Source organism: Accipiter gentilis, chromosome 4 (genome assembly GCF_929443795.1).
Source record: "Accipiter gentilis chromosome 4, bAccGen1.1, whole genome shotgun sequence".
Classification (NCBI taxonomy): Eukaryota; Metazoa; Chordata; class Aves; order Accipitriformes; family Accipitridae; genus Astur; species Astur gentilis.
The window spans coordinates 20730584-20745031 of record NC_064883.1 but is presented as its reverse complement, the minus strand read 5'-3'; the positions used below and the strand labels follow the sequence as shown (position 1 = coordinate 20745031).

Here is a 14448-nt window from a genome sequence, read left to right as displayed (position 1 = left end):
ATTTGTGAGGCAGTTTTAAAGTAAGTGTTTATAACTGAAAGATGTCAGCTCACAAAAAAGTAGATATCAGTCCCCAATAGCTATAGGTAGTTGAATATTTCATTAATAAATGAAGAAAAAATATCCTTTTGTATTTGTATGCATTAAAGAATAACAAAGGCTATGAATCCATCAGTGTGTCGTATCTTGTGGTGCCTGGGTACCATACATTAGGAAGCTTGTTCCATTCTAATTACAAATCTCACAGCAATAACTAGACATAGTAGAATCAGTAAAAGGCTCCCTTCAAGCTGACATGCCATTGCCTTTGACATAAAAAAACCAAAACAGTTTAATGAAAGGGCACTGGGGCTGCACGTCTTCACTGCCTCAAAATGTATACTCTGGGTATGAATCAAGATTTCTAATCCATTCGCATGTTAGAATCAGCTCCTGGCCTCCGCTTCTGTCAAGCCTGATCCAATTTCTAGTACAGTTTTATGGACCTCAATATAAGTTGTGCCAAGCACTGGCTTGTAAAGTGGTGCAGAGATCTTAACCCTCTTCCCATGCATGGAGAAGGACAAATGCTGTTGTCAACACAGGGCTCTTGTGTGTGACCTGTAGTTCAGAAGGACTACTGGTGTGAAAGTGTACACAGTTACCCCTGCACAGTAAATGTGTTAGAACCAGCCACCTAAGACTTGCATTTGCAGGATGCAGTGCTCCCCTTCATTCATTGCAGGACTGTACAGCAAGAAATCTTGCCTTGTAGATGCCTGCCTCTGCCCATCCTATGTTTATTCTTTCTCAGGTGTTTGGCCTCAAGGCAAGGTTTTACCAATTGTTGCTTAATTCACACTTCTTTAGCTGCACTGCAAATGTTTTTCATCATTGACCTCGCTCTTAACTGTTTGTAGTCAACCAAATCTGTCAGTTTGGAGTTACAAAAGGCAACTGATATTCTGAGATGGTAATGTGCTGAAGTGTCTATGTAAATGTGCATTTTTTTCATCTGTTTACTTCAGCAAGCAGCATGTTTCTGACATCACTGAACACCTTTACACAGCTGCTTTTCTTTCATTTCCTAGGGCCCTATTGGTGCTGCTGGTCCTCCAGGCTTCCCAGGTGCTCCTGGTGCTAAGGTATGAACATCTGCTTCTACTGGTACATTTGATAGTGAAGATGAAATATAGTAACTATTATTGCTAGGCAGCAAAAAAGCACCCTCTCTGAAATGGGAGTGCTTTCTTATCAGTTACAGATCAGGATGAGGATGAATCCCTACAGTATTTTGAGAACATCATATGTGAATGATATTTTAAAATACAGCAGTTATTGTACAGCTAAAGATTGGTGCGAGGCAGGTTCAGGAAGAAACATAACCTCTTTGGGTTTTTTTACTGCTTCCTAATTGGTGCAGTTGTATACACCTTCAAAGGGTGACATGGATCATAACAAATAAGAAAAGTAGCAGTTTACATCACTTTACAGAAGTAGTGGAGGACCAAGAAGCTGCAGTTGAGTATCAAGCTCTTTCCAACCTAAGTTCTTGAAATTACAATGGAAAAATTGCACTTAAACTTTTCAGGTTTAGGGCAGTACCATTTTGCTCTTACAGACTATAACTTAGATAACTCAGTTTATTGCTTAGATCTTACCATTTTTACCTGGGTAAGAGTCTCATTATTTTGAATTTTACTTTGTCCAAGGAAGGAAAGAGGATTTGGGGCAACAGTATGCCATATACTGCATTTACAAATTTCACTGACCATTTGCCAAGAAGCTCAAAGCTGCATACGCTTACATGTAGTGTGATACAGTTTTTCACCTGTAACACAAGTATACAAACTCCATGTCACAACAGACAAAACTCTCATCTTGATCTGCCTTTAGAAGAAAACAGAGTATTGTTTGCTAGACCTCTTAATATTAACTGCAGGAAAGATGAGGAAAAGTTGAGATCCCATTCTGGTTATTCCGGTCAAAAGGCAAGACTTTTGGAAACCATGAAGTCTTCTCTGATGCAGATGTGAGTGTGGTTACAGCATGTAATTTCAAGAGAAGACTGCCTACATGTCCAGGGGGAACTCTGACTACTTTGAGAATTGCTGAAGAGAAGTTGCCATTGTATGCAGCTTTTTGTAGTAGACTTAGTGAATACAAGCTTCTGAGAGTAAAACTAAGAACATTTTTTTCTGTCATTTACTCTACTGTGAACACTATCCTACAGCGCTCTGATCAGGCATCAGTGCAAATGGCATCTTGAGGTGCAAGATAATGGTCAGTTAGTTCTCATACACTGTAAGGCATCTCAGGCCAATGCTGTAGGCACATGGCTGTAGATAATACTGGAATCGGAATTCTGATTTTCTAGATAAACCTTCTGTGTAATTCTTGGCGATAGCGTAGCTTCTCAGATAATGCTGAGCATCTGTTGTTCCCGTGTTAGCCATCAGCTTTGATGGAGCCTAGCTAGACATCCCAGTTTCAGTGCCTTTAAAATCCAATAAAAGCTCTCAGCTCCTTGATTTCCTGGCCTCTGAAGTGGGAGTATATATACATGGTTGTTGTCTTAATCTCAGGCTAATATAGGATTGCTCTACTATGGTCCTAACGCTGATAGAGGCCTCTGTCCTTCCCTCAAACAGGGTGAAATCGGACCTGCTGGTAATGTTGGTCCTACTGGTCCTGCTGGTCCAAGAGGAGAGATTGGACTTCCTGGTTCTAGTGGTCCTGTTGGCCCTCCAGTGAGTAACTTGCCAGACTTTATCTGTTGTCGGATGGGTGCACTTGAGACTGTGAATTAACCAGTATTGTTACCTTTCTTAATAGGGCAACCCTGGTGCTAATGGTCTTCCAGGGGCTAAGGGTGCAGCTGTAAGTACAGCCATACTCACACTTGTTTGCTCTAAAAAAACACAATTCAATTAATGCAGCAGATAATGGGCTTATAATATGTTCCCCCCCCCTGCGCCGTTGAACAGGGTCTTCCTGGTGTTGCTGGTGCTCCTGGTCTGCCTGGTCCCCGTGGTATTCCTGGTCCCCCTGGCCCTGCTGGTCCTAGTGGTGCTAGAGGACTTGTTGTAAGTGACCTTGTATATTGTATGTCTTCATTTAAAAATTGGACAGTTTCCACAGTTGTAAAAGATTTCCTCTGGATATATTTTTGTATTTAATGCAGACATTTTTTCTTATTCCACTGTAATTAAACATTGTAGTTCATTTCTGTGTCTCACTGCTTGCTTCAGATGCTGAGACTGAAGAGGTTCATTTTGCACTCCCTTTGAGTGCAAGGACTGTTAAGCTGTGTTCATAGTATCGAGAGATGTGACAGCAATCTAACAGTCAGGCCCTCAACAGGTATCCTCAGTAGAGGAACCAGCCCTGAATGTGTCATAGTTCAATTACTGTCATTTCTAAGCATCTTTAACGTTTGTTTTCATGCCTGTTAAGCCAAAAATGCAGTTATGTTCATTGACCATATATCACAATAGAGGCAGGCATGGCACTGGATGATTAAAGAGTTTTTTGATTCATGAAAAAGCTGTCCAGGTAGAAGAGAGATTTTGGGGATGGTGCTTAATTCTGTGATCTCTGTTTTGGACTCTAGGGTGAACCAGGCCCTGCTGGTGCCAAGGGAGAAAGTGGTAACAAGGGTGAGCCTGTAAGTATGGCAACATGTGAAGGTTTTTTCAATGAAAAAGCCTGATAGTTACTTGCAACACAGCATCTGATTTCTTCTTTCTCTCTGTTCGCCTGAAATAGGGTGCTGCTGGACCCGCTGGCCCTCCTGGTCCTAGTGGTGAGGAAGGCAAGAGAGGCGGCACTGGTGAACCTGGCTCTGCTGGTCCCCCAGGCCCTGCTGGTCTAAGAGTAGGTTTTCTTTTTGTGTTCCAGAAGTAGAAGCAAAAATGAAAGAGGAAATAAAGCTAGAGCCACAAAGGCAAATTAAGTAATTATGAGTAATTAAATTTACATTAATGCTGCTAAGAAAAGATCATTTGCAATTCTGAGCCTTTTGCTTAGTTGGGACCAAACCCATTTTTGCTTTGTGTTAATGCTGTTTACTATCTTATCACTGAAGTAATTAGAGGTTGCTTTGATTTATCCATTGTGTAATATTTAGTGAATTATCTTTGATTACTCTTAAAGCTTTGTGATGGAATATAACTGCTTAAACCAGATAATTGGCTCACACATAATGTGATGAAGAAGGTTTCGATTCAGTGTCTTCAAGGGTGCCTAGTACCCTTTTCATGGGGTGAGGAAACACTCCATGAACTTCAGGAGGCGTGTGGCTTCATGCAGGAAAAGAATTCAGAGGAAAATAATAGGAAAAATGGCAGTGTTTCCATCAGATTTTTTTGGTAGAGATATAGATTCAGCATTGCATCTTGGGTATGGTGTACAGTCATAGAGAAGCCAGTAACTCTCTATAGAGAAGTGAAGGTGAAACTGTGTGGGCCAGGCTATGGGATCCTAGCTGCTGGCTAGAGCCACTATTAGATTACAGTGAACACTGAAAATGCTCTGTTACAAGCAGATTAGGACTTATAGAAATCTAAAGGAAGTGAGAGAGATTTCTTTCACAATATACATATTCACTGAGGTGTGTGTGCTTAGAGCTGCACTTACCTCAAATTCAGCAGACCTGCTTGGAAGGCTGAAATTTAGTAAGCACTCTACACCTTACAGGAACAGATTTCTTTCTTTCCCTTTCTTGATTTGTTTTGTGTTCACTTGTAGGGTGTGCCTGGATCTCGTGGTCTCCCTGGAGCTGATGGAAGAGCTGGTGTCATGGTAGGACTTTTGTCTAGGTCACTATTTCTAAACTATCTTCTTTTATATACAGATGTGTGATGCTTTTTGCTACCTCTGCCTGATTTTATTTATTTATTTTGGTAGGGACCTGCTGGTAATCGTGGTCCTAGTGGTCCCGTTGGTGCTAAGGGTCCTAGTGGTGATGGTGGCCGTCCTGGTGAGCCTGGTCTTATGGGTCCAAGAGTAAGTTTGAACTCTGTGGAATAAGTTTGAACTTTGCAAAAAGAAAATGACTTACAATTCAGGAACAAAATCATTCAGAAATCCAATGGCAAAAATTCAGCCTGTGCTAACCACAATTAGGGAACCTCTACCACTCTATTGAAAAAACATCCATGAGGAAATGATTAAGCATCAGAATGTTTACTGAAATTAGTTTCTTTTGTATGTGGTAGCATTTGATTGCCTTGTCATGGAGCAGTGCCCCCTTCTACTGGATACTGCTTTGACTTCTGAGAGGGGGTTCCACTTGTGATTATCTACAGAATGTGATCATTAAGATCACAGCTGAAGTGCGTCTGTCCTCTTTAAGTAACTAAAAGAAAAATAAACCCTACTAAAATGATATCAGATGGCCGATCTCAATAATTTCAATTTTATTTTGCAAATGATTTCACTGAAAACAGCTGTCCACTTCTAGTGGATGTTGCAGCCAGATTATGTCCATGTCATTGTCTTTTATCCTCTTTAATCTACTCTTTCCCTTACTACCCCACTGCATGGAGTGAGTTTTCAGTGCACATGTGAACTGTTAGGCATCTGCAAACATTTAAGCACATTCTCTGCTAAAGTAGAGTCTAAATGAGTTTATCTGAGTGAAACAGTTACTTACCTATACTGATTTTCAACTGGCATGGGAGCACACAACACCAAATTAAACTTCAGTGTGTTTTAGATGTAAACTTGATAGGACATACAGTCCTGTTTCCACAGTGTATATTGCTAACTTGGCATCTGTGTGTGTTTGCACACATGTAGGAAAAAAATTTTGGTTAACTTTTGGGTGAGTTGGTTTCCCTCTAAAAACATGAAACCTTTCCTTTCTCAGGGTCTCCCAGGTCAGCCTGGAAGCCCAGGCCCTGCTGGCAAGGAAGGTCCTGTCGTAAGTACCTTGCTTTTCATTCTGTTTCCCCATTGCATGTGAAACATGAACTGAGATTTTAAAAAGCAGAGATCTCAGCACTGAGCTCTAACACAACTCTTTGTAAAGCCAGCAAGATTTTACTACCTTATTACTCAGAAAATCAGAGACATTTTCCATTCATTTCTGTGGCTCTCAGAAAAGGCCCGTGTCATGGAAGGGGAAGAAGAAATACATAGTTCTACAAAAAGCAGAAAAATGGAGGAATGCATGAGCATGCAATGTATAAAGAGAGTTTAAAAGTTAAATGGCATTTGTTTCCTGTCAGTACACATTTCTCCTAAAACTGAACTCTAATTAAATTACCCCAGCCATTTAATAGTATGATTTCTTTTTCTAGGGTTTCCCTGGAGCAGATGGTAGGGTTGGGCCAATCGGTCCAGCTGGTAATAGAGGTGAGCCTGGCAACATTGGATTCCCTGGACCAAAAGGTCCCACTGTAAGTACAGTACAGAAATTTTCTATTACTATGAAGGTATTTCCAGATTAATCTGTAGGTCCCCAGCTCTAGCAATCAAACACATCTCCCTGTGTCCTCCTGTACTGCTTATTGAATAGCATCCACTTACATTCAAGAGTTCTGTTTGAAATTATTTTCCAGTTATCTGGAGTATGATTAAACAAATTAAAAGCAGTTTAATTAGTTTAGGAATATTTGGACATTGAAGTGATTAGAATAATATATGTCTATACTATAATTTCTGCATGTCCATTTTATCATTTCTAAAAGTTCTTTAAAGGTTGGCCACCAAGCCTAAGTTTCAGTTCCAGAGTGTTGTTATTTATGGAGCACAATCCAAAGCTCACTCAGTTTAGAAGAAAAGCTACCAGTGATTTCAGTGGTGCTCTTGATGTGTCACACAGAGGCCACAAAATAACAATAATCACCTCTTGGATTTGTGGTGTTGCTATACATACACACACATGCAGACATTTATATAGTGTATTGCATAGGATACTATGCAGAGTGTCATTAATTATGATCTCAAAAAAAAAAAATAGGAATGGAGTTTTGAAAAGACAAGACATTTTTGAGCTGTTTTTTCTAAGTGCTTCAACAAGGCACATGGAGCTTGTCAGTGTTTTAATTAGGGTTAAAGAAATATTACAATAAATCTATCAAGGAGAGTATATATCTGTTCAGTAGTTTAAACTGAATCTAATATGAAATCTTGGTTAATTTTTGTATCTTTTTCTTTCAACTTCAGGGTGAACCTGGCAAACCTGGTGAAAAAGGCAATGTTGGTCTTGCTGGCCCACGGGTATGTGGATATGTTTTCTTTATCAACTTCCAGAGAGAAAAAAGTAGATTTTCAAAACCTCTGTAATAAGATAGCATTGTCCTGTGCAAAAATGAATAGATGATGAAATAGAAAAGCACTTGGGGATGCATTCATCTAGCCTCATGTCAGTGGGGACTATTACTTAAGGGATAAATGAAAACTACCCTTCTTGTGTATTAATTGGGTAATTAATTATGGGGTATTAGCTTCCTATGAAGACGAAAAAATAGCAGTCCCCATGCAATTTTTTGAGGACAGTGTATTGTTTCTAGTTTATCCTGTATATTTCCAACTTCTTACTGATAGTTGAAACTTACTAGTCCTTCCATTTAAAGGGCCAAATAATTGGTCTGTTGTGGGAAAAATGCTGTCAGCAAGGTTCCTATAATCTGTAATTCCAAAGGAGGTTTCCTTAATGATTAATGTGCTGCAATAACTAAAACAATCCCCAGAGTTTAAAATTGTAAGCATCTTTAGTACCCTTTGACAGTGAAGCTCTTACAAGTAAATAGTTAAGTTCAAAATATGCAGAGATCTTTGGTTTTGGCACAGAATCACTTTAGAGAGATATTATTCGTAACAAATCAAATCTTTGATAACAGCTTTCTACCTGAACACATTTAGGGTGCTCCTGGTCCAGAGGGAAACAATGGTGCTCAAGGTCCTCCTGGAGTCACTGTAAGTAACAGCCTCCACACAGATCCAATTTGTGGTTTACTTTTCGTTAATGGGACTTCCCATTTTATAAACCATTTTCCTGTATTTCTCGTTTCAAGTTAATCACTTGTTTTTTATTCCATCCAGGGCAACCAAGGTGGAAAGGGTGAACAAGGTCCTGCTGGCCCTCCTGGCTTCCAGGTAACTATGTGCTCTGCTCAATCTTACCTATGCTTTACAAAGCATGAAGTGCTTCTGCCTTAACTTTATTTGTACTCTTGTTTCTTTACACTTAGGGTCTGCCAGGTCCCTCGGGTCCAGCTGGTGAAGCTGGTAAACCAGGCGAAAGGGTGAGTGACAGATATACAGTACTCTGCAAGTAGGGGCAGGCATTGCATAAGCATTGTTTACAATTGCACATGTGGTGAAGCAAGAGCCTGTTGGATCCATTTGCCAAAACAAAGCAATCTGTGTTATATGCAAAGTTTAATAGTCCCTTTTGTTAAAGTTAGCCACAAATGAAGAAAGTCCGTTGGAATTTGCAACGTACTTCTTTTTTCAAAGTTTTGGTATGAAACTGAGCAAAGACAATCCTTTGCTTTTTGGGCCTTAAACAGCAGTAAAATATGCCCCCTTTCCCAAAAGATAAGACAGTACATGAAAAATACTTTACTTCAAATTTCTTTTGAAATCTTCAAGGTTCAGTCTAACCTGCATTACTCCAGTTGTATGCTTTTGCATCTCATTTGATTTCAGTGAATTTGCAATGGCATACAATGGAGGTAGCTCAGTGGTAATTCAGGCTCTAGGTTCTGCTCAGTTAAAGTATGTGATGTAATCTGCAAATTGTGCATTCTATGTGTCATAACCACCTTTAATGTTTACAGTTACATCTCTCTGTGTCCCTGTAAAAGGGTTTACATTGCATGTACCTGAAAAATGAGCTTGGAATTTAACAGCTAACTCTTTCTTCAGAAGAGAAATTACTATCTCATGTGTGCTTTGACATATTGTGCAGCTATATGAAAAGGATTTATTTCTGTGTATCTAAAAGACTGGGTTTAGTCTGAAGTTTTTCAATATGCTGCTGCAATTTGAGAAGCATTTCTATTTACTTCTAAGAAACAAAGTACAATTAAAGCTAATAAGTTTGCTTTAGAAATAAGCTTTACCAATACATCTACTCTCTTCTAGGGTCTTCATGGTGAATTTGGTGTCCCTGGTCCTGCTGGCCCAAGAGTGAGTAACTCATTTGAAATCTAGTACTGACTGTCTTAATAACATGTATATAGCAACTATTATTACTGAACATTTCCAAGTTTCTCAATTCAAACAGCTCTTCTCAGTTACAGAATATTGTGTATTGCAGCAGACTCTCAGGAATGAGGGAGAATGTTCTCTGCTGTTCGCATGCGTCGGGGGTGTACGATTATATAATACAATAGTTGCCAGTGTTAGTGGACTTCTAGATAAGCAATATGAGTATTACCCAAGTAATGATACCCTGTATTGATGAACCGCACAATGAGAGTGTGAATGACGAAAGACTGATCCTACAGTGTTACACTGAGGCCTGGTGCATGTGAGAATTTTCAGCTCCAATGCCTATGCACAGACCTTCTTAGCCTGACCATTTCAGTCATACTATCCCTTGCTGACCCTCTCCTACCTCCCATGTAATGTCTTTGTGAACAAATGGTGGGCTGAATCCAGAGCCTGGAGTAGTCATTAGAAGATATTGCCTTCCACTTCCCTTTATTCCTGCACCATGAATAAACATCTGTAAAGAGCTTTGTGTGGAGGCCTTCCTGCATGGCAGGAAGGTCCCATTTATGCAGAGCAATGAGTAGTTTCTAAAATGTTTGATTAATTGTTTGCTTTCCAAATCCACTAAAGAGGTTGATATTTAAATTAATTCTGTTGTTCCTCTTCTGACTTCCAGACTAAAAGTATTCATGACAAATATTCCCATTCACTCTTATCAGTCATGTCAATCAGTTTAAACAGCACTTTCCTCCCTATATTTAGCGGCTTGAGGCTGTATTAGTAACCATGTCCTCTTTAAACTTGCATTTTGCTATTCCATCCAAGCCAAGTTCCCTTCATCATTCTAGCAGTTACCTGTCTCTGCTCTAGCTTGCCTTAAGCATCTCATACCCAGCCAGAGTGTATTTCATTCACTATTCCAAATTAGGTCTTACCAATACTTTGTACAACAAAATTAACACATCCTAAAAGAACCTCACTCCTTGTGCCAGACCACATTTGCCTTTTTCAAGACCGCATCATATTGTTGGCTATTGACTATCGCCTTTCCCTTTCTGTCATTTTCACCAGATGAAACCTCCATTTACAGCACAAACCCTCATTTCTGGTGCCTAAATAAATGGCCTGGTATTTTGCATTCTTGAATTTTGTCCCAGTTCTGCCGTGACAGCCATCCAACAGGTTATTCACTTCTTCCGGTGTAATATGTCAACCCTTCTTCCTGTTGACAAAAGCTTCCACCTTTGTGATATCTGCATATTTCATAAATATCTTTCTTCCTTTTCTGCCTCTCTGTCATTAACAAAATGTATGTAAAAATAATTAAAAGATACATTTGGGAACATCACTACAATATAAGTTAGCATTCTGCATTGTTGGTGCTTTTTAACAGTGCGCTATCTCTCCTTGAGTTAGTTCTTTGACCACATTATAGCTCTCGTACAAACTCCCAGGTTTTCCAACATAACTCTATTATTTCTTATGAGATTATTCATTGATGTCCATCTCGATCATACTGGGATAATCTGAGATGTCTTTAGTAAAGCTGATATTTCTGTCTTTGATAGATCTATTGTGCATTTAAGCCCCATCTCCAGTTGACCTCCATTTCAAAATTTGTCCTTACCCGTGTTATAATGTACAGGTCACATTAGTAGGCTTTAGCTGTCACCTTTATTCTCCAATATTCACCAGGCATTTGCCACTGTAAAAATAATTATTTGCCAGTTACTATGGCTCTAATTTCATTAGAATCCATTATCTGCTCTCAAACTGGTATCAGAAACTCCATTTGACAATAGCATGCAAGACACTGTTACCAGAATGAGCACAGTAGCCAAAATCCATGTTCAAGAAGTACTTGTACTTTGTCAGCTGATATCATGATGCAAGACTTTAGTACTTCGCTTTGCTCCATTTGTGCCAAAAGCTAGAGCCAATTCTTATGACCAGTTTATTTAATATCTGCAGAATTCTAATACAATTCTTAATGGTTTGTCCACATAAAAATGCATCACATTGTCATTGCTACTAGTTAGTGCTTTTAAACCTCTAGCTACAGAACAATTCTAGAAAAAACTCAAATCAAGCTGTCTCCTGCAGGGTGAACGTGGTCCTCCTGGTGAAAGTGGTGCTGTTGGTCCTGCTGGTGCCATTGGAAGCCGTGGTCCATCTGGCCCACCAGGCCCTGATGGTAACAAGGTGTGCTTTCCCCAGCTGCCATTGCCTTACTGTTGAATTCCTGATGAAGGCAATCCGAAACCTTTTTTCCTAAGAGCATAAGTAATTACTGGTAACAGGTAGTTACCTATACACCATAGCCCCGGGGTCACTTCTTCAAGTGGTAAAGCTCCATCCCAGCTAGTCCACATTAATATTAAAGGGGTTTATGTTTAGCACTATAGATGATGAGAGGTGAACTCCAGTTTGGACTCAGTTTAAATACAGCTTGTCAGCTGGGTATATTATTACTCTTTTTTGAGATAGGGTCTGAGATTTTGGCCAAAATTCATGCTGACTGCTATTTATACCCACCTCTACTTATACACAGGAAGTTCTTCTGTCTAGTAAGCAATATTTTCCCCAAAACATTAGCACAATAATGAGCAGTCATCTACCAAAATAACACTGGCTTGATGCTAACTGAATATGGGGTTTAGTTTTCAGGATTTCAATGGGTAGTCTTTCTACAGAAATTCAGTTTGGAATATGGGACGCCCTAAAACCTCAGGAGCCCACAGAATCAGAGACACTGTTCATGTCTGTCATCTTCAGTAGCTGAAAAAGTAAAATAAGTACAATAGCTTAAGACAAAATGCTACTATTTACACTGTTTATAAGCAAACAGAAAGATGGGCAAAGTAGTAATGACAGAATTTTGTACCAAATTATGTGAATGATTTGACCCTGTCTTACATGATATACTGTTTCTGCCAGGGTGAGCCTGGCAATGTTGGTGCTGCTGGTGGTCCTGGTCCTGCTGGCCCTGGTGGAATCCCAGGAGAGAGAGGTGTTGCTGGTGTTCCAGGAGGCAAGGGTGAAAAGGTAAGGTGGACAACCTGCTTTGTTACTGCATGCACAGGTTTGGGAGATGCTTGAATTTCATTAACTTTAAAAAATAACTGCAGATTACCCCAATGCAACTTTTATTTAATGTGAAACTATATTACTTAGTGGTCAATAAGTAGAGGTTTTGTTGGTCTCACAGACTGACAGTCTTTTCTAAGGTGGTATTTTGATCTATGCTCAGCATTCGCAGTTGGTTTAAGTGGCAGTTAGTCCTTCACAGGATTGGTTAACAATGAGGTTATCTTTACCAAAGAAATACTAAAGCTGTCTTTGAGTACAGGCTTTACAGTAGGAATGGGCCTACTGATCATAAAGGACTGAGTCTCTGATCAAATCCTTGACTGCTCTAGGTGCCATGACTATAAGTAAATCAGTTATAAAAATCTTGTGATTATATCAGTTTTCTATAAAATCAGAAAACATTTTAGCCAAGGTAAGCCTTTACATAAAGCTGTGTAGTCTGGTAGCAAGCCCTCTTGCTAACTCTACTTTAACCGAATAATTATCTATAAAATTGGTTTTTATCTTGTTATGTACATCTCATTCCATATTCTCTTCATTATTTAAACTCTAAACTGAGATTTCTAGAACTGCTTTATTTGTTTAGACTAAAAAAAATCCATAGTCATTTAGCATAAACAGAGTTGTAAGGAAATTAAGATGAAAATTGCTTGCAACTTTTTATAAAACACTATACTCTTACATGCAGATTAATGCAGAAGAGTAGGATGTATTTTAAAAAAAAGAGAGAGAACGGAGTGCTGGTCTGATTTGCTGACACTAGTGGTGGCCTGGATATAATTTTTTGTGATACGAAACATGTGTTTTATATGAGCACTCATATGACATCATTGTTTTTAACAGTTGTTTTCCTGCTTCAAATAGAAAGTATAACATGAATACCCAAAAGAATTTTTACATATGGTTATTTCTTGACCAAACGAAAAGGGATTTTGAGGGGGGATTTACATTCATCATTTGGAATATACATCAACTTGGTTTTGAATTTTTAATTCCATTCAGAATTCTTGCCACCTGGGGGAAACTAGGTAGGTTTCCCATGAAAGAGGCAGGCTCATAATTCTGAAAAGCATGTCAGTCCCCTTTGTCTGCAAATTCTTGCTTTGCAAGTCAGTACATACTCAGCAATAAGAATGAAATAATAATCAAAGTCCGTTCCCCAAAAGACTAGCATGATAAGCATCTCATATGATATGCAAGTAATACATGGATACTCAGCAAACAGTTCAAGACTTCTTTCATACAAACTATTGTGTTCATTACCAATATAAGGGGTTTTTTCCCCTCTGTGTATTCTAGGGTGCCCCAGGTCTGAGAGGTGATGTTGGTGCAACAGGAAGAGATGGTGCTCGTGTAAGTATCTTTTGGTTCTACTTGAGTTTACCTTGCTACACCTCAGAACTTAAGTGACTAAAAAGGATGTTCAGGACTTACATTTGCCACTATATTGCATTTCCACTTATATTTGATCACTTTTGATACAAGTCAATATGATTTTGTTGCACCTTGTCCAGGGATGTTTGAATCTGGGGGGAGAGAGAGAAAAAGCGACCACTTCTCATGCACACAAGCAGAGAAATTACATCAGCAGAGAACCTTGTATTTCATAGACCCATTGTTAAGTGTGACGTTTTCCTCTTTAACTTCATGGCCTCAGTCCAGACAGCTAATTCTAAAGGCAGCCTGCAAAGCCACACAAAATTATCATTAATTTGAGATTTTGACTGCCTGTCCTAGAATTCATACTTTGGAAGGAAAATAACAGAATATATTTTGGTTTATAAAATCATGTGTCCTTTATATTGAAAACAGCTGGAAGAAAGTCACACACCTGTATCCAGGAGGAAAGAGAAAAAAATATTAAAAGTAGTCACTCCTGCTTACATTTTGTTAGAAATGGTGTCCTGTCTCTTGACCTATAGGGTCTCCCTGGTGCTATTGGTGCTCCTGGCCCTGCTGGTGGTGCTGGTGATCGGGTAAGTCTACTCTTTGAATGAAAAAGTGTCTTGTTTGTTTATACATTTTCCCCACATATATTTAAGATGAGGAGTTCCATAAAAAACAATTCTACCTTTCTATTGTGCATGAGTTGTGCAAGTTTCTCAGATTTGGGAGGCAAGGGTTATTGGGACTGTAGAACTATTCAGTGAAGTTTGCCATAGCACCCCATACTTTTTCCTAAAAGGGCAGGGAAGGGATGCACATCTA

The 14448-nt window shown here is 39.2% G+C and overlaps 1 protein-coding gene across 1 annotated transcript in view; it reads left to right on the top strand.

Moving 5' to 3' along the window:
- COL1A2 (collagen type I alpha 2 chain) overlaps positions 1-14448 on the top strand; it is a 41426-nt gene that overhangs the window by 14713 nt on the left and 12265 nt on the right. The window contains exons 16-34 of the mRNA XM_049798592.1: positions 1071-1124; positions 2631-2729; positions 2815-2859; positions 2967-3065; positions 3593-3646; positions 3748-3855; positions 4729-4782; positions 4888-4986; positions 5852-5905; positions 6285-6383; positions 7153-7206; positions 7852-7905; positions 8032-8085; positions 8181-8234; positions 9079-9123; positions 11254-11352; positions 12088-12195; positions 13540-13593; positions 14163-14216. Coding sequence (XP_049654549.1) covers positions 1071-1124; positions 2631-2729; positions 2815-2859; positions 2967-3065; positions 3593-3646; positions 3748-3855; positions 4729-4782; positions 4888-4986; positions 5852-5905; positions 6285-6383; positions 7153-7206; positions 7852-7905; positions 8032-8085; positions 8181-8234; positions 9079-9123; positions 11254-11352; positions 12088-12195; positions 13540-13593; positions 14163-14216 — 1341 coding nt within the window. The remainder of the gene's footprint in view (positions 1-1070; positions 1125-2630; positions 2730-2814; positions 2860-2966; positions 3066-3592; positions 3647-3747; positions 3856-4728; positions 4783-4887; positions 4987-5851; positions 5906-6284; positions 6384-7152; positions 7207-7851; positions 7906-8031; positions 8086-8180; positions 8235-9078; positions 9124-11253; positions 11353-12087; positions 12196-13539; positions 13594-14162; positions 14217-14448) is intronic.